General features: G+C 45.7%; 1 protein-coding gene across 1 annotated transcript in view; it reads right to left on the bottom strand.

The window, feature by feature from the left end:
- slc15a2 (solute carrier family 15 member 2) overlaps positions 1-23128 on the bottom strand; it is a 143930-nt gene that overhangs the window by 41309 nt on the left and 79493 nt on the right. Inside the window, exons 20-22 of the mRNA XM_072579911.1 lie at positions 18192-18288; positions 16605-16751; positions 2810-2914 (exon numbers count right to left, since the gene is read on the bottom strand). Of these exons, the coding sequence (XP_072436012.1) occupies positions 2810-2914; positions 16605-16751; positions 18192-18288 (349 nt within the window). The remainder of the gene's footprint in view (positions 1-2809; positions 2915-16604; positions 16752-18191; positions 18289-23128) is intronic.

The following is a 23128-nucleotide window of genomic DNA, read 5'->3' as shown; positions in this document are numbered from 1 at the left end:
CTAATACACAGGCACAGCTGACACACAGACACAGCGATCACACAGACACATCTAATACACAGATGCAACAATCACACAGGCACAGCTAATACACTGACACAGCTAATACACTGAGACAGCTATCACACAGACACAGCTAACACACAGACACAGCTATCACAGAGATACTGCTAATACACTGACACAGCTAATACACAGACACAGCCAATACACAGATATCATACCGAAACAGCAAACACATAAACACAACTAATACACAGACCCAGCCTGTACAGAAAAACAGCTAACACACAGACACAGCTAACACACAGACACAACTAACACACAGACACAGCTAGTACACAGACATAGCTAACACACAGACACAGCTAACACACAGACACAGCTAGTACACAGACATAGCTAACACACAGACACAGCTAATACACAGACACAGCTAACATACTCACACAGGTAACAAACAGACACAGCTAACACAGAGAATCACAGCTATCACACAGACACAGCTAACACATGGGCACAGCTAATACACAGACACAACTAATACACAGACACAGCTCATATACAGAAACAGCCAATACACAGATATCATATAGATACAGCAAACACACCGACGCAACTAATACACAGACCCAGCTAATACAGAGATACAGCGAACACACATGCACAGCTAATACACAGGCACAGCTAATACTCAGACACAGATATCACACAGATACAGCTAACACACAGACTCAGCTAATACACAGACACAGCTAATATACTCACACAGGTAACACACAGACACAGCTAACACACAGACACAACTAATACACAGACACAGCTAATACAGAGACAAAGCTAACACACAGGCACAGGTAACACACCAACACAGCTAATATACAGGCACAGCTAACACACAGACACAGCGAACACACAGACACAGCTAATACACAGACCCAGCTAATACAGAGACAAAGCTAACACACAGGCACAGCTAACACACCGACACAGCTAATATATTGGCACAGCTAACACACAGACACAGTGAACACACAGACACAGCTAATACACAGACACAGCTAACACACAGACACAGCTAATATACAGGCACAGCTAACACATAGACACAGCTGAAACACAGGCACAGCTAACACTCAGATGCAGATAATAGAGAGACACAGCTAATACACAGCTACAGCAAACACACAGACCCAGCTAATGCACAGACACAGCAAACACACAGACCCAGCTAATACACAGACACAGCTAACACAGAGACCCAGCTAACACACAGACCTAGCGAATAGACAGACACAGCTATCACAGACACAGCTATCACACAGACACAGCTAACACACAGACCCAGCTAACACACAGACACAGCTATCACACAGACACAGCTAACACACAGACCCAGCTAACACACAGACACAGCTATCACACAGACACAGCTAACACACAGACCCAGCTAACACACAGACACAGCTAACACACAGACCCAGCTAACACACAGACACAGCTATCACACAGACACAGCTAACACACAGACACAGCTAACACACAGACCCAGCTAATACACAGACACAGCTATCACACAGACACAGCTAACACACAGACCCAGCTAACACACAGACACAGCTTATACACAGACCCAGCTAACACACAGACACAGCTATCACACAGACACAGCTAACACACAGACCCAGCTAACACACAGACACAGCTATCACACAGACACAGCTAACACACAGACCCAGCTAACACACAGACACAGCTAACACACAGACCCAGCTAACACACAGACACAGCTATCACACAGACACAGCTAACACACAGACACAGCTAACCCACAGACCCAGCTAATACACAGACACAGCTATCACACAGACACAGCTAACACACAGACCCAGCTAACACACAGACACAGCTATCACACAGACACAGCTAACACACAGACCCAGCTAACACACAGACCCAGCTAACACACAGACACAGCTATCACACAGACACAGCTAACACACAGACACAGCTAACACACAGACCCAGCTAATACACAGACACAGCTATCACACAGACACAGCTAACACACAGACCCAGCTAACACACAGACACAGCTATCACACAGACACAGCTAACACACAGACCCAGCTAACACACAGACACAGCTAACACACAGACCCAGCTAACACACAGACACAGCTATCACACAGACACAGCTAACACACAGGCACAGCTAACACACAGGCACAGCTAATACACAGATATAACCCACCACACGGATGCAGCTCAGTCACAGTTAAGGGTCAGTAATCTCAGTTGGCTGGATGCTGATTAGTAATGTAGAGTGATACCCACAGTGTGGGTTCAGTTCCTGCACCAGCTGCCGTTAGCATGAAGTGCTCCCCTTCCCAACCTATCCCCTCACCTGAGGTATGGTGGCCGTCAGGCTGAATCACTCCATCTCATCTCTCTCTCTCTAAGAGAGTACATCGGTGTCATCTAACATCTAAGTCACTGCCACAACTAACATGCAGACACTACTCACTCACATTTTTAACAAGAGACTGCTGACTCATCATCACAATACACAGGCATACCCAGCACAAGTGTACAATAGCTATGAAACATGATCATGATTTTCCAATTTTCACTGTTTATGACATTCGAGTCTTTCTTGAAGGAATTTTCTAATCCGCGAGCTGCCAATTTGGGGTCAGCCAGTTTTGGTGCTGACACACAGGACAGTTTTGCCCATATTCTGTCCAGGAGACGGACTGCGCTGTTAGGGTCACAGTGCAGGGAATGGCAGAATGATAGAAGCACATACCTGTTCCATGTAAGCAGCTTTGGCCACAATAATCACCACGACATTTCCAAATGCTACAGTGAGGAGCCAGCCAGACTGGAGAACAGCTTTCATGTTCAAAGGAGCCTGGAATAACAAACACACCAGTGATTGGGCACTGTAATAACAAACACACCTGTGATTGGGCACTGTAATAACAAACACACCTGTGATTGGGCACTGTAATAACAACAACGCCAGTGATTGGGCACTGTAATAACAAACATACCAGTGATTGGGCACTGTAATAACAAACACACCTGTGATTGGGCACTGTAATAACAACAACACCAGTGATTGGGCACTGTAATAACAAACACACCAGTGATTGGGCACTGTAATAACAAACACACCTGTGATTGGGCACTGTAATAACAACAACGCCAGTGATTGGGCACTGTAATAACAAACACACCTGTGATTGGGCACTGTAATAACAACAACACCAGTGATTGGGCACTGTAATAACAAACACACCTGTGATTGGGCACTGTAATAACAACAACGCCAGTGATTGGACACTGTAATAACAAACACACCAGTGATTGGGCACTGTAATAACAACAACACCAGTGATTGGGCACAGTAATATCAAACACACCTGTGATTGGGCACTGGAATAACAACAACGCCAGTGATTGGGCACTGTAATAACAACAATGCCAGTGGTTGGGCACTGTAATAACAAACACACCAGTGATTGGGCACTGTAATAACAACAACGCCAGTGATTGGGCACTGGAATAACAAACACACCAGTGATTGGGCACTGTAATAACAACAACGCCAGTGGTTGGGCACTGGAATAACAAACACACCAGTGTTTGGGCACTGGAAAAACCTTTTCCTCTTACAAATAAATTATTCTTAAAAATTGTTACAGAATTATACAGCACGGTAAGGCCATTCTGCCCCTCATGACGTGCTGAATGAGCTACCAGAGCAATTCTACTCTCCTTGCTCTTTCCTCAATTATGTATTTCTCCAATTCCTTTTGAGTATTGCTACTGAAATCGAATTCAACCATTCTCGGTATGGAATGCATTCAATATCATAATAACCCCCAGAATCCTAGAGTTCCTACATTGTTGGAAGCAGGCCATTCAGCCCATCAAGTCCACACTGATCTTCCAAAGTGCATCCCACCCAGACCCGCACCCTATCCTATCCCTGTAACCCTACATTTCCCATGGCTAACCCAGCTAGCCAGCACATCCTTGGACATTATGAGCAATTTAGCATGGCCAATCCTGCACATCTCTGCGCTTCTCACTTCCAAGGAATAAAAAATATAACCTTCCAGTCGCTCAGCAATTAACTTCCCACTGGCAGGGTACAAGACACAACAATCGTTCTCCACAATTTGGGATTGCAAAGTGAGGTATCTGTGACTGTGGCCCAGAAAGTAGAATTCAATCCTGTTTTTAATTTGCTGCAAGGTGGCATGAAGCTGCTGGCTTATTTTTTGCCGGAGTGGCTTCCATGCTTACTGCACATGTTTCCACATTTCCAAATTCCAATTGTGATTATCTGAGGAGGAGGAATGCACAGGGGATTCAGGAGAAGTAGGGGGGGAATGTCAGCAAGAGAATGATTCTTTCGGAGGTCCATTACAGATGCGATCGGATGTGGCCATTTTGGGCCCTCACCATTTTTTGACAAAATTTCATTCAAGGGATGTGGGTGTTGCTGGTCCATCCCACGTTACCCTGGTGCATGTGGGGGGTGAGCTGCCATCTTGAATCGCTGCAGTCCACCTGCTGTGGGTTGACGCACAATGCCCTTAGGGATGGAATTCCAGGATTTTGACCCAGTGACAGTGAAGGAAGGGCGATATATTTCCAAGTCAGGATGGTGAATGGCTTGGAGGGGAACTTCACGATGGTGGTGTTCCCATGGATCTGCTGCCCTTGTCCCACTAGATGATAGTGGTCGTGGTTTTGGAAGGTGCTTTCGTAGGAACCTATGGTAAGTTAGTACAGTGCACCTTATCGGTGGTATTCACATTGTATCAGAGGTGAAGAGAGTGAAGGCTGAATGTGTTGGATGGGGTGACAATCAAGCTTTGTCCTGGATTGTCATAGAGTCATAGAATCATACAACACAGGAACAGAACCTGCAGTCCATGAAGACCATGATCCCAAACTAAACTAGCCCAACTCAGTAGCAAGCCCAATCCAGTTGAGTTTCTGATCATTGGTAACTCCCAGAATGTGGGACGTGGGGCGTCCAGCAATGGCAATATTAAGGGGTCATGGTTAAATTCTTGATTGCTTGATTGTCCCTTCAAACCTTTTCTACTCATGTGCTTACTCAAATGTCTTTTAAACATAATTGTACCCACATCCACCATTTCCTCTGGAAGTTCATTCCACACATAAACCACCCTCTGTGTAAAAGATTTGCCCCTCATGTCTTTTTAAAATTTCTCTCCTCTCACCTTAAAAACCTCCTGGTTTTGAAATCCCCCATCCCAGAGAAAACACAACTACCATTAACTCTATCTATACCCTTCATTACTTTCTAAACTTCTGTAAGGCTCTAGTGCTGCACCCATCCAGGCAAGTGCGGAGTATTCCATCAGACTCCTGGCCTGTGCCTTGTAGATGGTGGACAGACTTCAGGGAGTCAGGAGGTGAGCTACTGGCTGCAGTATTCCCAGCCTCGGAACTGCTCTTGCAGCCACTGCGTTTAAGTGGTGAATCTAGTTCAGCTTCTGATCATTGGTAACTCCCAGAATGAGGGACGTGGGGTGTTCAGCAATGGCAATATTAAGGGGTGATGGTTAAATTCTTGATTGTTTGATTATCTGGTGTGTGATTGTTACTTGGTTCTGTGAATGAGTTTGAGATGTAATGGGCTTAGTGTAGCAGGGCTTGGGATAGATGAGGTAAAAACAATAACTGCAGATGCTAGAAACTAAATACTGGATTAGTGGTGCTGGAAGAGCACAGCAGTTCAGGCAGCATCCAAGGAGCAGCGAAATCGACGTTTTGGGCAAAAGCCTGAAGGGCTTTTGCCCGAAACGTCGATTTCGCTGCTCCTTGGATGCTGCCTGAACTGCTGTGCTCTTCCAGCACCACTAATCCAGTACTTGGGATGGATGAGATGAACTTGGAGCCATGGTTTACAAAGCCCTGCTCCAGTGTGGTTTTCCTCATTTCATATCGCGTGACTATCAGGAAATTAGCAAATGAACCAAAAAGATCTTCATCAGCTCTCATTGAGTAATTCCTGCATTCCTTGGATTTTTAAAATCTTGTCTTTTGGCTCCCCCTGATGGTGAGTGAAGGTAGTGCGATTCTTTTCTCTGCCATCAGAGCAAGGGGATGGACTGGAATAATCTTGGAGCTATTTTCTCATTGTGCTGAATGAGGCCCACTGGCAGAACACAAGAAGCGAACTGCACTGTCTCATTTTGTGAAAGGCAGAGGCTAGCACAGCCTGGTGCTGTGTGTTGGGGAAGGTGGGAGAGGTGAACGCAATTTGATCAAACCTTTCTCGATTCTGAGGGGGAAGTCTGACACAATTAGCCTGAGCAAGATTACATGTTAACAATCAAGAAGGAACAGGAATTCCTTCACGCAACTTTAGAAAAGATGCACAAAACAATCCACCGAAGATGACAGTGGTCCTCAGGGAAGAGTACGGAGCTGGGCCAAAGGCCAATTATATCAAAATTTGGCAGCCAGGAGCTGGATTGGGGGCAGCTATTTGAAGGGAAGTCCCACATTTGAGATGTGGGAGGCTTTCAAAAATAGGTTGGAGATAGTCCAGGATAGGAAAGGATAGGATAGGATTGAAAACAAGGGATAGGAAAGACAAGATTCGTGAACTGTGGATGACAGGACAAATTGTGCAACTAGCCAAGAGGAAAAGGGAAGCGTAGATAAGGTCCAGACACTTAGAACAGAATGGGCCCTGGAGGAATATTGGGAAAGTAGGACCAGTCTTAAATGAGGAATTAAGCGGGCTAAGGGGGGTCATGAAATAACATCAGTGAGCAGAATTAAGGAGAATCGCAAGGCCTTTTATTCATACATAACAAGCAAGAGGGTAACTAGAGAAAGGGTTGGTCCACTAAAGGATAAGGAAGGAAGGCTGTGTGTCAAAACTGAGAAAATGGGTGAGATTCTCAATGATTACTTTGCATCAGTGTTCACTGAGGAGAGGGACATGATGAATGTTGAGATCAGAGATAGACATTTACTCTGGATCACGTTGACATAAGGAGGGAAGATGTGTTGGGTAGGCTAAAGAATATTAAGGTGGACAAATCCCCAGGACCAGGATCTGGGTCCGCTACGTAGATGACACCTTTGTCATCACAAAATGAAACAAGATAGAAGAGACATTTAACATCATCAACAACACCCTCACAGGCATAAAGTTCACCAAGGAGGAAGAAAACGACAACAAACTCACATTCCTGGATGTCACAATCGAAAGAAAGGATAAAGGAGAACTACAAACCTGCGGATACAGAAAACCGACAAACACACCTGCAACCATCCCAACAGACACAAACGAAGCTGTATCAGAACACTATTCCAACGAACCACCACAGACGAACTTTGGAAAACAGAGGAGAACCACCTATACAACGTATTCAAGAAGAACGGATACTCAAAAAATACAGTCCACAGATTCCTCAAGAACAAACCACGACAAGCAGACCTAACACAGCAAGAAACCCTAACCACCTTACCATACATCAAAGAAGTCTCAGAAATGACAGCCAGACTATTAAGACCCCTTGGAATCCTAGTAGCACACAAACCCACCAACACTCACAAACAAAAACTAACAAACTTAAAAGACCCAGTACAACCCATGGACAAAACCAACGTCATCCACAAAATTCCATGCAAGGACTGCCAGAAACACTACGTAGGACAAACAGGAAGAACGTTAGCCACCAGGATACACGAACACCAGCTAGCCACAAAAAGACACAACCCTCTCTCCCTCATAGCCCTACACACGGATGAAAAAAAACACCATTTCGACTGGGACAACACATCTATCCTGGGACAGGCTAAGCAAAGACATGCCAGAGAATTCCTAGAGGCCTGGCACTCCAACCACAACGCCACAAACAAACACATAGATCTAGATACCATCTATCAACCCCTCAGAAAACGAACAGGAAATGACATCACCACAAACCCCACGAACCCCACGAAGGAGAAAGATATAATAGAATGCAGGAGACAACAGCTTCCCTTCACTTGGAGGTTGCCACTGATGATGTTACCTAGCCAGGTAATGAAACGTCTGGATATCAAACCTACAGCTCAGCGAGCAAACCTATACCCCAGATGGGATCTATCCCAGGTTGCCGAGGAAGGTGAAGGAGGAAATAGCTGGGGCTTTGACAGATATCTTTGTGGCATCCTTAAACACAGGTGAAGTGCCGGAGGACTGGAGGGTTGCTAATGTTGTCCCCCTGTTCAAGAAGGGTAGTAGGGATATTCCGGGTAACTACAGACGTCAGTGATGGGAAAGTTGCTGAAGAAGGTCCTGAGGGATAGGCTCTATTTATATTTGGAAGGGAATGGGCTTATCACTGATAGGCAACATTGTTTTGAGCAGGGGAGATCATGCCTTACTAACTTAATAGAGTTCTTTTGAGGAAGTGACCAAGTTGGTAGATGAAGAAAGGGCTGTAGATGTCATATACATGGACTTTAGTAAGGCATTTGATAAGGTTCCCCATGGTAAACTAATAGAGAAAGTGGAGTCACACGGTGTGCAGGGTGTTCTAGCTAGGTGGATAAAGAACTGGTTGTGTAACAGGAGACAGAGGGTAGGAGTAGAAGGGAGTTTCTCAAAATGGAGAAAGGTGACCAGTGGTGTTCCACAGGGGCCAGTGCTGGGATCAGTGATATACATAAATGGTCTGGAAAGGGCATTGGTGTTCTGATCAGTAAGCTTGCAGATGACACAAAGATTTTTGGAGTATCAGAAAGCATAGGGAACTGTCAAAGAAGACACGAGAATATAGATAGACTGGAGAGTTGGGCAGAGAAGTGGCAGATGGATTTCAATCCAGGCATATGTGAGGTGATGCATTTTGGGAGGTCTAATTATAGAGCAAACTATACAGTAAACAGAACAGCCTTGGGAAAAGTTGATGGGCAGAGAGATCTGGGAGTTCAGGTCCATTGTACCCTGAAGGTTGCTGCACAGGTGGATCGAGTGATCAAGAAGGCACATGGTATGCTTGCCTTCATCGGATGGGGAATTGACTATAAGAGCTGGCAAGTCAAATTAAAATTGTACAAGACTTTGGTGCAGCTGCATTTAGAATACTGTGTACAGTTCTAGTCTCCACATTATCAAAAGGATGTTCTCGTCTTCACTGGCAACGGGGGTGGTACCAGGGGACTGGAGAGTAGCGAATGTTGTGCCCCTGTTCAAAAAAGGGAAGTAGATTGGATGGGGCGGTGTTTGTGCAGTGTGTCCAGGAAGCTTTTCTAACGCAGTATGTAGAGTGTCCAACCAGAGGGGAGGCCATATTGGATTTGGTACTCGGTAATGAACCGGGACAAGTGGTGGGCTTGTTAGTGAGTGAACATTTTGGTGATGGTGACCACAATTCTGTGACTTTCACCTTGGTTATGGAGAGAGATAGGTGCGCACAACAAGGTAGATTTTATAATTGGGGGAAGGGAAATTACGATGCTGTAAGACAGGATTTGAGGAGCATACGTTGGGAGCATAGGCTGTCAGGGAAGGATGTGGTGGAAATGTGGAACTTTTTCAAGGAGCAGATACGACGTGTCCTTGATATGTATGTACCTATCAGGCAGGAAAGAAATGGTCGTGTGAGGGAGCCTTGGTTGACGAGGGAGGTTGAATGTCTAGTAAAGAGGAAGAAGGAGGCTTACATAAGGTTGAGGAAACAGGGTTCAGACAGAGCAGTGGAGGGATACAGGATAGCCAGATGGGACCTGAAGAAAGGGATTAGGAGAGCTAAGAGAGGGCATGAAAAATCCTTGGCGGATAGGATCAAGGATAACCCCAAGGCATTTTATGCGTATGTGAGAAACCTGAGAATGACGAGAACGAGGGTAGGTCCGATCAAGGACAGTAGTGGGAGACTGTGTATTGAGTCGGAAGAGATAGGAGAGGTCTTGAACAAGTACTTCTCTTCAGTATTTACGAACGAGAGGGACCGTAGTGTTGAAGAGGAGAGTGTGAAACGGACTGTTAAGCTAGAAGAGATACCTGTTAGGAAGGAAGATGTGTTGGACATTTTGAACAACTTGAGGATAGACAAGTCCCCCGGGCCTGACGGGATATATCCTAGGATTATGTGGGAAGCAAGAGAGGAAATTGCAGTACCGTTGGCAATGATCTTCTCGTCTTCACTGGCAACGGGGGTGGTACCAGGGGACTGGAGAGTAGCGAATGTTGTGCCCCTGTTCAAAAAAGGGAATAGGGATAACCCCGGGAATTACAGGCCAGTTAGTCTTACTTCTGTGGTAGGCAAAGTAATGGAAAGGGTACTGAGGGATAGGATTTACGAGTATCTGGAAAGACACTGCTTGATTAGGGACAGCCAGCACGGATTTGTGAAGGGTAGGTCTTGCCTTACAAGTCTTATTGAATTCTTCGAGGAGGTGACCAAGCATGTGGATGAGGGTAGAGCAGTGGATGTAGTGTACATGGATTTTAGTAAGGCATTTGATAAGGTTCCCCATGGTAGGCTTATGCGGAAAGTCAGGAGGCATGGGATAGAGGGAAATTTGGCCAATTGGATAGAAAACTGGCTAACCGGTCGAAGGCAGAGAGTGGTGGTAGATGGTAAATATTCAGCCTGGAGCCCAGTTACAAGTGGAGTTCCGCAGGGTTCAGTTCTGGGTCCTCTGCTGTTTGTAATTTTTATTAATGACTTAGATGAGGGAGTCGAAGGGTGGGTCAGTAAATTTGCAGATGATACGAAGATAGGTGGAGTTGTGGACAGTGAGGAGGGCTGTTGTCGGCTGCAGAGGGACTTAGATATGATGCAGAGCTGGGCTGAGGAGTGGCAGATGGAGTTCAACCCTGCCAAGTGTGAGGTTGTCCATTTTGGAAGAACAAATAAGAATGCGGAATACAGGGTTAATGGTAGGGTTCTTAGTCAGGTGGAGGAACAGAGGGATCTTGGGGTCTATGTACATAGATCTTTGAAGGTTGCCACTCAGGTGGATAGAGTTTGTAAGAAGGCCTATGGAGTATTATCGTTCATTAGCAGAGGGATTGAATTCAAGACTTGTGAAGTGATGTTGCAGCTGTACAGGACTTTGGTTAGGCCACAGTTGGAGTACTGTGTGCAGTTCTGGTCACCTCACTTTAGGAAAGATGTGGAAGCTTTGGAGAGGGTGCAGAGAAGATTTACCAGGATGTTGCCTGGAATGGAGAGTAGGTCGTACGAGGATAGGTTGAGAGTTCTCGGCCTTTTCTCGTTGGAACGGTAAAGGATGAGGGGTGACTTGATAGGGGTTTATAAGATGATCAGAGGAATAGATAGAGTAGACAATCAGAAACTTTTCCCCCGGGTACAACAGAGTGTTACAAGGGGACATAAATTTAAAGTGAAGGGTGGAAGGTATAGGGGAGATGTCAGGGGTGGGTTCTTTACCCAGAGAGTAGTGGGGGCATGGAATGCGCTGCCCGTGGGAGTGGTAGAGTCAGAATCATTGGTGACCTTTAAGCGGCATTTGGATAGGGACATGGATGGGTGCTTAATCTAGGTTAGAAGTTCGGCACAACATCGTGGGCCGAAGGGCCTGTTCTGTGCTGTATTGTTCTATGTTCTATGTTCTATGTGGATGCTTTGTAGAGGGTGCAGAGAAGGTATACGAGGATGCTGCCTGGTATGGAAGGAGCTAGCTATGAAGAGAGGTTGAGTAGGTTAGGATTATTTTCATTATAAAAAAAAGATTGAGGGGGTACTTATTGTGGTTTACAGAATCATGAAGGGTATAGACAGGGTGGATAGAGATAAACTTTTTCCCAGGGTGAGGGATTCAATAATGAAAGCTTTGACAAAAGGGTCAGTTAGACTCGAAACATCAGCTCTTTTCTCTCCTTAGAGATGCCGCCAGACCTGCTGAGATTTTCCAGCATTTTCTCTTTTGGTTTTGGATTGGCACAAGCTTGGAGGGCTGAATGGCCTGTTCCTAGCCTGTAAATTGTCTTTGTTCTTTGAAGACCAGAAGGTGTAGGAGAAGAATGAGGCCATTCGGCTCATTGAGTCTGCTGCATCATTCGCTCATGGCTGATATGTTTCCCAACCCTATTCTCCTGCCTTCTCCCCATAATCCTTGATCCCTTTATAATCAAGAGCCTATCCCTCTCTGTCTTAAATACACTCAATGACTTGACCTCCACAGCCCTCAGTGGCAATGAGTTCCACAAACTCACCACCCTTGGGCAGAAGAAACTCCTCCTCATCTCAGTTCTAAAGGACTGTCCCTTCACTCTGAGGATGCGCCCTTGGCTCCTAGTTTCTCCTACTGGTGGCAACATCTTCTCCACATCCACTCTATCCAGGCCTCTCAGTATTCTGTAAATTTCAATGAGATCCCCCCCTCATCCTTCTCAACTCCATCGAGTATAGACCCAGAGTCCTCAACCACTCCTCATTTGACAAACTGTTCATCCTCAGGAGTATTCTTGTAAATCTCCTCTGAACCCCCTTCAACACCATCCCAACCTTCCTTAGATACTGGGCCTAAAACTACTACAAGAAGGTCTCTGAGTACAAAAGACTTAGTTGTGTGGAGAAAGCTAGGGTTGTCCTCCTTGGAGAAATGATTGGTTCAAGATGCTTAAAATTGTGAGGGTTCTGGACACAGTGGAGGAGGGCTGATAAAGCAGGAGGTTCTGGTAAAGAAACAAGGTCAGATCACTCACAGCAGCAAAAAACCTGATGGTAACCCAGTGGCAGTATAGTAAATCAGTGCATGGCCCACATTGACACAGGGCTTTGGGCAGGCAAGCAGGACTCCATCTTAACACCGCCACGTTTTAATTTGCTGCGCAAGACAAACGGAAACTATTCCCATTAATGGATAGCACAGGAAATCGCAGGACCCTTAGGAACATTGATGCGCAGAGGGATCTTGGGGTGCAAGATCTCTGAAAGTGGATACGTTGCTAAAGAAGGCATATGACATGCTTGTCAAAGTTGGTAAGTCACGTTGCAGCTGTATAAAACTTTGGTCAGACCACATTTGATGTCCTGTATACAGTTCTGGTGCCATACTTTATGAAGCATGTGGAAACTTTGGATTTATTAGGATGCTGAGAGTTGAAAAATGTGGTGCTGGAAAAACACAGCTGCTGAAGAAGGGCTTATGCCCGAAACGTCGATTCTCCTGCTCCTGAAGAAGGGCTTATGCCCGAAACGTCGATTCTCCTGCTCCTCGGATACTGCCTGGCCTGCTGTGTTTTTCCAGCACCACATTTTTCAACTCTGGTCTCCAGCATATGCAGTCCTCACTTTCTCCTCCTTTATTAGGATGCAGCCTGGAGTGGAGAGTATTAGATATAAGGAGAGTCATAGATATCCTAAATTAATCTAGTCCCATATTCCACCACTTGGCCCATATCCCTCTAAACCCTTCCTATTCATATACCCATCCAGATGCCTTTTAAATGTTGTAATTGTACCAGCCTCCATCACTTCCTCTGGCAGCTCATTCCATACACATACCACCCTCTGTGTGAAAAAGTTGCCCCTTAGGTCCCTTTTAAATCTTTCCCCTCTCGCCTTAAACGTATGCCCTCTAGTTTTGGACTCCCCCACCCCCACCAAGCCTATTTACCCTCTCCATGCCCCTCATGATTTTATAAACCTCTGTAAGGTCACTCCACAGCCTCTGATACTCCAGAAAAAATAGCCCCAGCCTGTTCAGCCTCTCCCTCTGGCTCAAACCCTCCAAACCCGGCAACATCTTTGTAAATGTTTTCTGAACCCTTTCAAGATTTACAATATCCTTCCTCTAGCAGGGAGACCAGAATTGTATGCAGTGTTCCAATAGTGGCCTAACCAATGTCCTGTACAGCTGTAACATGATCTCTCAACTCCAATTCTCAATGCATTGACTAATAAAGGCAAGTATACCAAACACTTCATTATCCTATCTACCTACATCTCAATTTTCAAGGAATTATGAACCTACACTCCCAGGTCTCTGTGTTCAGCAACTATCCCCAAGACCTTACCTTTAAATGTATAAGTCCTATCCTGATTTGTCCTTCCTAAATTTATCTAAATTAAGATTTGGACGTGCCGGTGTTGAACTGGGGTGTACAAAATTAAAAATCACACAACACCAGGTTATAGTCCAACAGGTTTAATTGGAAGCACTAGCTTTTGGAGCGACGCTCCGTCATCAGGACAACCACCTGATGACGGAGCGGCGCTCCAAAAGCTAGTGCTTCCAAATAAACCTGTTGGACTATAACCTGGTGTTGTGTGATTTTTAACTATCTAAACTGAACTCCATCTGCCACGCCTTGGCCTATTGGCCCATCTGATGAAGAGCCTGTTGTACTCTGAGATACACCATGGAAGCTTTGGAAAGCTTCGCTGTCCACTACTCCTCCAATTTTAGTGTCATCTGCAAACTTATTAGGCAGACCTTCTATATATCTTCTGTCTTCTACCTTCTAGCCAGCTCTGTTTCCAAATTCCAAATACCTCTATTCTATGTGATCTGACCTTACTAACCAGCCTACCATGAGGAACCTTGTCGAACACCGACTGAAGTCCATACCGATCATGTCCACCTTTGGACAAACTTGGATTATTTTCGCTAAGGGGAGCCGAGGGGCGACGTTCTAGTATATAAAATAATGAGAGGCATGCACAGGGTCAAGAGTCTCTTTCCCAGGGTGGAAATGTCAATTGCTAAGGGTATGGGGTAAGGACAGGGGAAGTGGGGGGGGTGGGGGGGGGGGGGGGGACTTTTAAAGGAGATGTCAAGGAAAGATTCTTAGCGAGAAGATGATAGGTGTCTGAAATGCACTGCTGGGGAGGTGGTACAAGCAGATACAACAGCAACGTTTAAAAGGCATTTAGATGAACACGTGTACAGGCATGGAATTGAGGGATGTAGAACACGTGCAGGAAGATGGGATAGTTTAGAATGGCATCATGCTTGATACAGTCATGGTGGGCAGAAGGGCCTGCTCCTGTGCTGTACTATGCTATGTTCCAAGAACTACAGGAAGACAGATTTAAGTTTAGTATTAGAGATAGCGAGGAGGATGTCAGGAAGAGAACTTTTCTGCAGTGAGTGGTGATGACTGGGAACCTGCTGCCTATGAGTAGGGCACTAGGGCCGGCAACAGTTTGGGGCAGCACAGTGGCTCAGTTGTTTGCACCTTTGCCTCACAGCACCAGAGACCTGGGTTTGATTCCCACCTCAGGGGACGGTCTGTGTGGAGTTTGCACCTTCTCCCCGTGTCTGCGTGGGTTTCCTCCCACAATCCAAAGATGTGCAGGTTGGTGAGTTGGCTGTGATAAATTGTCCATAGTGTTAGGTACATTAGTCAGGGGTAAATATAGGGTAGGAGTCTGGGTGGGTTACTCTTCAGAGGGTCGGTGTGGACTTGTTGGGCTGAAGGGCCTGTTTCCATTCTGTAGGGAGTCTCTCTCTTCTCAACGCAAGCTGTATTGGCATAAAGTGTTACAGCACAGAAACAGGCCCTTCAGCCCAACTCATCCATGTTTCCTCAATGAACTAGCTCCATTTGGTCTCTCTCCAGCTGACCAAATGTTTCTCTAAACGTTGTAATTGTACCTGACTCTACCACTTCCTCTGGCAGCTCATGGAATTACATTCATGCACTACCCTCTGTGTGGACAGATTGCCTCTTTGGTCCCTTTTTCAATCTTTCCCCTCTAATCTTAAACCTATGCCCTCTAGTTTTGTACTCCCCAACACATGGGAAAAGACTTTGGCTATTCATTTCTGCCCCTCATGGTTTTAGAATACTTAAGGGAAATGACTTTGCAGAGAATATGGGGAATGAATGAGGGAATGGGACCAGCTGGACTGCTCTACAGAGGGCTGACAACTACCTGATGGGCTGAATGGCTTCCTTCTCAATTGTAATGAATGTACAACCCAGAACTGATGGAATTAATTGAGGAGTGATCTAATCAAAGTCTTTAAGATATTAATAGAAAAGCACAGGGTGGAGCAAGATAAACTACTTCCATTAGTTGGCATTTCTAGGGCCATAGTCTGAGAATTCGGGCCATTCTGTTCAGGAGAGATATCAGGAATGACCTCTCCACACAAAGAGTGGTAGATATTTGGAACTCTCTTCCACAAGTGGCAGTGAATGCTGGTTCAGTTATTAATTTTAAATCAGTGATACATAATATTTTGTTAAGAAAAGGTATTAAGGGATATGGGCTAAAGGCAGGTATATGGAGTTAGGCCACAGATCAGCTACAATCTCATTGAATGGTGGAACAGGATTGAGGGGATGAAAGGCCTACTCCTGTTCCTAATTTAGACTTCTAGTTTCCAAACCATTCACTGTTGTAAATTTCACCATTTATTCAATCTCTAGGTCTACTATAGGCTTGATAATCATCCAGCAGTATAAATATTCCTTTCCCTTGATATTTTTGTGAATTATCCTGATGAGTGCAAATCAAAAATATGTCTCTATCAGCAAAGCATCTAGTAGTCACTGTAGAAATACCCTTTTGTTCTTAGTTCAAGCTCAGCAACGTCAGACAGTCTCAGGGACATTACAATACCTGTGAGTAAGAGAACTCCACACCAGTGATGGAGAACATAACCTCTCCAGCAGACATCAGGACGTATTGAGGAATTTGCCACGCGATGTGCATGGTGTTTGCTTTGACATCTTCAGTCTTCCAAATCTTCAAGCTGCTGTCTTTAGACTGAAGGCAAGTGGAACATAACGGGGTGGAGTCAGTACTTCCAAATGCAAGCAATACCGTGTCAACAAACTACAGAAGGTTGCATGCACATCACGGAAGCCAACCTTCCATCATAGACTCCATTTACGCCTCCTTTGCTGCAGAAAGACTGCTGACATCATCAAAGACTCCTCCCATCCCAGTAATGCTCTCCTACAACCTCTTCCATCAGGCAGAAGGTACAGGGCTTGAACACACACACACACACACACACACACACACACACACACACTGATTTTGCCCATCACACATCCTTTGATGTGTATCCTGTATGCCTTACTCTGTCCAAGTTTATTTCTCCCCCGTGATCTCTATGCCCTTGTTTACTATGATCTACCTGGACTGCTCACAAACAAAGCCTTTCACTGGACTTAGGTACACGTGACAATTAATCCAATCAGTCAGTCAGTCAGTCAGTCAGTCAGAGTACCAGGGAATTGAGTGGTATTCAGATACATGACTCACATTTCTATAGCACCTTAAATGAAGCAAAGTGTCATTGCAGCATATAAAATAAAATATTCAGAAAGACAGTGGACAAAACGTTTGGTCCAAGAGGTATGCCTTAATGGGTGTCTTAAAGGAGGGAAGAGGGGTGGAGAGGTGTAGGGAGGGAGGAGTAGGGTTTGGAGTTTTGGCAAATTGAAGACATGGCCTCCAATAGCAGACTGATTAAACCTGGGAGCAATGGAGATGCGCCAAGAGAGAATTGGAGGGAAGATCCGTGGAGAAGCTTCGAGAATGCAGCTGCTGAAGTCTTCACCAACTCCTCACTGACTTTTCCTCTCCATTATTTTTTCTCTTGCACTACCGACACTTTAATTAAAGACTATGCCAAGACAATCACCAAATAGAAAAATAGAAAATAGCAGGAGGAGGCCATTCAGCCGTTTGAGTCTGATCTGCCATTCAGTGTGATCACAGCTGATCATCCAGTTAAGGGTTCTAATCCCACCTTCGCCCCATACCCTTTAGTCTGAAGAAATATATCTATCTTCTTCCAGAAAACATCCATCATATGACCTTTGATTTTGTATTTAACTCCTGTTATAAGACACAAAGGTAATTTTCTAAAACTTGCCTTAATTCAGTAAACAATGTTTTGTGCGGGGTCTGCCTGATTGTGGATTCGTATAACACAATGGGAGGTCATTTGCCCCAACCTGCCTGTGCTGGCTCTTTGAAAGATCCATCCCATTAATCCCACTCCCAAGAATTAAGAGCACAAGTAGGCCCTTCGGCCCCTCGAGCCTGCTCTGCCACTCGATAAGATTGTGGCTGATTTGATCGTGGCTTGAACTCCGTGTTTCTGTCCATCCACCACCGCACCCTGCGCTTTCCCCACCATCTCACAAATTCTCATTCAACAAAACAGACTGCATCGTTCACCTCCACACTCACCGCATTACTCAGAATGAGTGTGTAAACTGCTCCAAAGTCGACCAATCCCACATCCACGACCTGCTTTGCTGTTGCATTTTGGTACACTAGTTTGTAGCTGTGTAAAACAAAGAAATGATCAGTGGAAAGATAAACCCCGATACTCGTCCCTGGTCACTCTCCAAAAAGTTAACAGCAGGTTTCACTGACGGTTGCATTAGGTCTGTATCGTATCTGTCTAAATCTGACCAGGATCAAGGCTCGTGTGGGGTGGGGTGGTGTCACTCATAGAGGGCAAGATTAGAGTGGTGCTGGAAAAGCACAGCAGGTCAGGTAGCATCCGAGGAACAGGAAAATCAACGTTTCGGGCAGGGGCCCTTTATTAGGAATGAGGCTGGAAGCCTCAGGGGTGGAGAGATATATGGGAGGGGGTGGGGCTGGGGAGAAGGTACCTGAGAGTGCAATAGGTGGATGGAGGAAGGGGTAAAGGTGATAGGTCGGAGAGGAGGAGATGTGTTGGAGGGCATCTTCAACCACGTGGGTGGGGTAATTGTGGTCTTTAATAAAAAGGAGGCCATCTGGTGTGTTCTGCGGTGGAACTGGTCCTCCTGGGAGCAGATACAGCAGAGATGGACGAGTTGGGAATACAGGATAGCATTTTTGCAGGAGAGAGGGTGAAAGGAGGTGTAATCCAGGTAGCTGTGGGAGCTGGTGGAATTGTAAAAAATGTCGGTGTTGAGTCAGTCATCACTGTAAGTCATGTGGAGGTTGGTGGGGCCTTCCACCCCACCAACCTCCACATAAACCGCATCGTCCGCCAACATTTCTGCACCTCCAAATGGACCCCACCACCAGGGATATATTTCGCTCCCCACCCCTATTCACTTTCCACAAAGACCGTTCCCTCTGCGATTACCTGGTCAGGTCCACGCCCCCCAACAACCCACCCTCCCCTCCTGGCACGTTCCCCTGCCACCGCAGGAACCTGCGCCCACACCTCCTTCCTCACCTCATCCAAGTCACCAAAGGAGCCTTCCACATCCATCAAAGTTTCACCTGCAGAGCGTTTCAGGAAACATCTCTGGGACACCCGCACCACCCTGTGGCCCAACATTTCAACTCCCCCTCCTACTCTGCTGAGGACATGCAGGTCCTGGGACTCCACTATCGCCACTCCCTCACCACCTGACGCCTGGAGGAAGAACACTTCATCTTCCGCCTCGGAATACTTCAACCCCAGGGCATCAATGTGGACTTCACCAGTTTCCTCATTTCCCCTCCCCCCACCTTATCCCAGTCCCAAACTTCCAGCACAGCACCATCCTCATGACCTGTCCTACCTGTTGATCTTTCTTCCCACCTATCCGCCCCACCCTCCTCTCTGACCTATCACCTTTACCCCTTCCTCCATTCACCTATTGCACTCCCACTACCTTCAACTACCAGAGAGTTGTGAATCAATGGAATGCGTTGCCAGCGGTGGTGGTGGAAGCAGAGCCATTAGGGGCATTTAAGCGACTGCTGGGCATGCACATGGACAGCAGTGAATTGAGCGGAGCGTAGGTTAAGTTATTTTGTTATACATTAGGATTAATGCTCGGCACAACATCGTGGGCCAAAGGGACTATTCTGTGCTGTACTTTTCTATGTTCTATCTTCTCCCCAGCCCCACCCACCACCATTTATCTCTCCACACCCCCCCCCCTCCCCCCCCGAGGCTTCCAGCCTCATTCCTGATGAAGGGCTCCTGCCCAAAATGTAGATTTTCCTGCTCTTTGGATGCTGCCTGACCTGCTGTGCTTTGCCAGCACCACACTCTCGATTCTAATCCCCAGCATCTGCAGTCCTCACTTTCACCTCACTCATAGAAGTTCCCAACTAATCAATGCCAGAGATGCAATCCATCAGAACGTTTCACAGAAAAGTAAAGAATAGGAGCAGGAGTAGGCCATTCGGCCCTTCGGCCTGCTCCGCCATTCAATATGATCATGGCTGATCATCCAACTCAGTACCCTGTTCCCGCGTTCTCCCCAAACCCTTTAACCCTAAGAACTATAGCCCCTTCTTCAAAACATTCAATGTTCAAGTCTCAATTGTTTTCCGTGCTTCTGCTTTCACAGCCTCACCACTGTCTGGGTGAAGACATTTCTCCTTATCTCAGTCCTAAATGGTCTACCCCGAATCCTTAGCTTATGCCCATAGCACTGGATTCCCCCGGTCTTTAGGAATATCCTTCCAGTGTTTTCCCTATTACAGATTAATATACAGATTCTGCCTGGCCTGCTGTGTTTTTCCAACACCACATTTTTCAACTCTGGTACTCCAGCATCTGCAGTCCTCACCTTCTCCCAGATTAATATATACTCTTTTAAACAAATGCAACACTTTGTTCTGGTTAATACCCTGTAACTCATTTGTCCAAATATATCCACCACCAACGTTCAGTAGCAGCAATGTGTACTATCTACAAGATATACTGCAGAAACTCACCGAATATCCTCAGGCAGCACCTTTCAAGCCCATGATTACTTCCATCTAGAAGAACACGGGTTGCAGATACATGGGAATACCAGTCCCTGCAAGTTCCCCTCCAAGCCATTCATCATCCTGACTTGGACATATATCACTGCTCCTACGTTGTCACTGGATCAAAATCCTGGTATTCCCTCCCCAAGGGCACTGTGGGTCCAACTACAGCAGGTGGACGGCAGTGGTTCAAGAAGGCAGCTCACCAACACCCTCTCAAGGGGCAACTAGGGATGAGCAATAAATGCTGGGCCCAGCCAGTAATGTTGAATGAACAAAGAAAAAGTGAAAATCTGTTTCTTTTGAGTTCAGAACAGGGAACTGAACAGAACTGGTATGTGTTTGTTTCGACATAGTCCCCCTCCCATGACAACGTCATCTCACCCTTTCCAGAGACCTTTCAAATGATAATAAAAGTAAGGTACTGCAGATGGATCTGTGGAATGGCACTAATAGCTTGAGTAACATGTTCTAAACAGTCATACTGGCCTCAGAAAGTTAACACTGTTCCTCTCTCCACAGACTATAGTTATATATTCACAGGCAAGATGTGGGTATCGCTGGCAGGGCCAACATTTATTGCCCAGGAGGTGGTGAGCTGCCTTCTTGAACTGCTGGAGTGATACTGACAGTCCTGCTGGGTTTTTCAGCACTTGCTGTCTTTTTAATGTTAAAATCCTTTCTATTTCTTTCTCCCTCGTGGGGAGATCCAGCATCCCTTTAAATGCTTCTCCATTGCCACATCAGTAGGTGATATGATAGTGCAATGGCAATATCACACTGGGCTGGTAATCCAGAGGGAGAAAGCGAGGACTGCAGATGCTGGAGATCAGAGTTGAGAGTGTGGTGCTGGAAAAGCACAGCCGGTCAGGGAGCATCCGAGGGGCAGGAGAGTCGATGTTTCGAGCATCTGCCCTTTATCAGGAATCATTCCTGATGAAGGACTTATTCTCGAAACATCGATTTTCCTGCTCTTTGGCTGCTGCCTGACCAGCTGTGCTTTTCCAGCACCACACTCTCGACTCTGGTAATCCAGAGCCTAATGCTGTGGCAATATAGGTTCTAACCTCACCAAAGACACTGATAGTGTTTGATTAATACAGCTATCATTGATCATTTAAACAACCAGTTGTCTTTTTACAGAAGGAAATCTGCTGTGCTGACCTGCTCCAGCCTAGACATGACCATAGACGCATAGCAATACTGTTCTTAACTTCTCTCTGCAATGGTACAACAAGTCACTCAATTCAAGGGTAAGTGGGAATGGGTCAAAAATGCTTGGCTTGTTAATGAGATCAATAGTTAATGAAAGAATGTTTTAAAAATGTTGCTGTGCTAGTGAATCCCGCAGTCAATCTGGGTCACTCTCCTGAGACTATCTCGTTTCTCATTGTTAATTATCACCTATTGAAGTAGCACTGATTTTGGGCTCTCTTATAAATTCAACATTTTATCCACGTCCACCTTACCAATATCTTTCAACACTTTGGCACATCCATAAAGTTTCTTATCTACTTTTACGGATGCACCATAGAAAGCATTTTATCCGGATGGACCACAACCTTGGTGTAGCGAGTGCTCTGGTCAGGACCGTAAGAAACTACAGAGAGCTGTGAACACAGCCCAGTCCATTACACAAGCCAACCTTCCATCCATGGACTTCATCTACACTTCCCACTGCCTCAGGAAGGCAGCCAACATCATCAAAGACTCTTCCCACCCCAGTTATAATCTCTTCCACCTCTTCCATTGGGCAGAAGATACAAAAGCTTATTCACACATACAAACAAGCTCAAGAACAGCTTCTTCCCCACTGTTATTAGACTTCTGAATTGACTTCTCAAATCTCAAATTTAATGCTGACCTTGCTGTGTGTGCACCTTCTCTGCAGCAGTAACAGTGTATACCTCACTCTGTTCTATTAACCTAATGCACTTTGTATGGTATGATCAGCCTGTATTGCACACAAAACAAACCTTTTCACTGTACCTAGATACATATGACAATAATAATTCCAATTAAAAATCATCTGTATCAGTTCAACCCTTAGTCTTCCATTTTCTAGAAAAAGTGCCACTTCAGTTGGCACACATTACTCCCACTGTGCAGCAGTAATGGGTGACTGAATGCTGAAGGTGGTGCCAATCGAATGGGCTGTTTTGCTTCACAGGGTGCTGTTGGTGCTGCACCCATCCAGGCAAGTGGGGAGTTGTCCATCACAGTCCTGACTTGTGCCTTGTAGATGGTGCAAACCAGGAATGTGCAAGAAATCAGAAGCACAGAGATCTCCCCGGGTTGGGGAAGGATTTATTCATTGCAATTTTACAGCTTGCCATAGATGGGATTCAAACGTAATCAGTGGATGGCTCACCCATTACCATAGCTATAACACTAACATACCTACAATACGAACGGGTGAGGGCTTGTCATAT

The sequence above is a fragment of the Chiloscyllium punctatum genome, chromosome 10 (assembly GCF_047496795.1).
Source record: "Chiloscyllium punctatum isolate Juve2018m chromosome 10, sChiPun1.3, whole genome shotgun sequence".
NCBI classification, from domain to species: domain Eukaryota; kingdom Metazoa; phylum Chordata; class Chondrichthyes; order Orectolobiformes; family Hemiscylliidae; genus Chiloscyllium; species Chiloscyllium punctatum.
This window is presented reverse-complemented; position numbering and strand designations above follow the sequence as displayed.